Source organism: Octodon degus, unplaced genomic scaffold (assembly GCF_000260255.1).
Source record: "Octodon degus isolate 3935 unplaced genomic scaffold, OctDeg1.0 scaffold00003, whole genome shotgun sequence".
NCBI lineage: Eukaryota > Metazoa > Chordata > Mammalia > Rodentia > Octodontidae > Octodon > Octodon degus.
The window spans coordinates 31,125,811-31,127,732 of NW_004524579.1; the positions used below are offsets into that span (position 1 = coordinate 31,125,811).

General features: G+C 32.8%; 1 protein-coding gene across 1 annotated transcript in view; it reads left to right on the top strand.

Annotated features, from left to right (window-relative positions):
* Positions 1-1,922, top strand: part of Dcc (DCC netrin 1 receptor) — a 1,292,183-nt gene that overhangs the window by 1,193,797 nt on the left and 96,464 nt on the right. Inside the window, exon 21 of the mRNA XM_004623665.2 lies at positions 357-389. Within this exon, the coding sequence (XP_004623722.1) occupies positions 357-389 (33 nt within the window). The remainder of the gene's footprint in view (positions 1-356; positions 390-1,922) is intronic.

Sequence of the window (1,922 nt, forward strand, 5' to 3'; positions counted from 1 at the left end):
GCTCTCTTACTTCATGAATTCTTTTTTACTGTCTAGTGTTAATCAAACTTACATGATAATCATTCTGAGTGCATTTTGATATGAGAAGTAATAATGTACTTTGAAATGTATATGGACAGCAAAAACATTTTTTCATTATTTTTAAATTTTCATTAACACTATTCAGTACTTAATATAAATGATCACATATAACTTTTGATGTTTATAAGTCTTTTTTCAGGACTATATTTCCCTCAGTGTGAAAACATGCTCACAAAATAATTTGTCAGCTCTTATTATTTATTTATTTTTATTTTTATTTATTTATTTTTTGCTGTGAACTGTCAAAATCTAATCATTTTTCTTTTCTCCCACAGTGGAACATCCTGACAAAATGGCAAATGACCAAGGTATGGTAACTCAGTCTGTCATTTTTTGCCCTTCTCAGGCCAGTCCTACCTGCAGGCAGTACCAGTCATTACTTGGTATTCCTCCTTTTACCTGGGCCATACACCTGACGAGGCAGACCCCGCGTGACGATTAATCTTGTTAATGAAGTTCTGTTTGGCTGAGGCTTCAGCTCTGATAGGGAAGATGTAAATTTTCTTGAGAGGAAATTGTTTTGTCTCTATTGTGAAGGACCAATTAAAATGTCAAGCTTCTTTGTATGAAATAAATTTTTAGTCTCTGTCTGTCTGCACTTTTGAATAATTCACATTAAGTATAATTAAGCTCAGCATAATTTTCAAGCTGCTCTTGCACCCTTTCATGAGCTATGGATTAAAGTTTTGTGGTGCTCCATAAATCATGTGTGCTTTTCCACAGCAACGAGCTTCTTTGAGCAAATAAAAACAAAGTTGGGTCAACTTTTTAGGGCATGATAATTGTTCATTTTGAAATCAGAAACCTTATGTTCCTTGAATCAGATGCTAGTCTGGTTCAGAAAATGTTCTCTTTTTTCTGCTCTTGATAAAAGCTGATTTGTGCAGAGAAGTGAGAATGGTTTTACACAAAGATAGTTGGAGATAAATGTGTTTCCTTTCATTGGAGGTAGTTAACAATCTGCTATCAGCCTGATTTGTAGACTGATAAATTAGGACACCATTATCTTTAGAGATAATTAATAGAGTGCTGAGGGAGAAAGAGAAGAGGTTAGGAATTTCCTCTTTCTAGGATGTTGTATTTTTCTTAAGGAGATTTTGGAAATTCGAGCAACCAGTTGTCCTGTATTTGTTTTTTCAAAAGGTTCCATTTGTCTCCTGCTTTGGACATCTTTGTTCTGTCAACAGAACTAACTCACAAGTACTATGTTTTATCAAGCACAGCACTGTGAGATGAGAGAAAAACATTTCTTTTCATATGATTTTTTAACTTTTACAAATGTTAAACCTCTAGTTGCTGGTTCTCACTAAAGCGGAAGTCTGCTTTTATGAGTAGTATGTCCTTCAATAAATAATCCTGTGTTCAGATATTTGTCTAGGTCCTTGTGCTATACCTCAACTTAATAGAATATGGCCAGTGTTTCCAGTGTGCAATAATAGAAATGACACACTCTTGGAAACTTCTATCCTTTAAGACTTCATTAACCCAGGTCCTCTGCTTTATCTTCCACCGGGAATTTTCTCATAATATCAGCATCTAAAAGTAGTAATATTTGTTGTAAAACAAAGTTGATGAGTGATTATCTTAATTCTCACTTAGTGTATATTTACATAGGTAAATTAAATATTAGTGCTAGTAAATGCAAACATAGAACAATTAATATCTTCTAATTAATGAATAAATAATTAATTAGCGATTTTATTTTTTCAGTTATAAAAAAATTGAAAAGACCTCAAGTAACTTCACAGAAATGAATCTGGAACATTTACAACCCCTAGCTTGCAAAAATGTATTTGGAAAAATTACATAGAGAAAATGCAATAAAAAATGTAAAGAGCAAC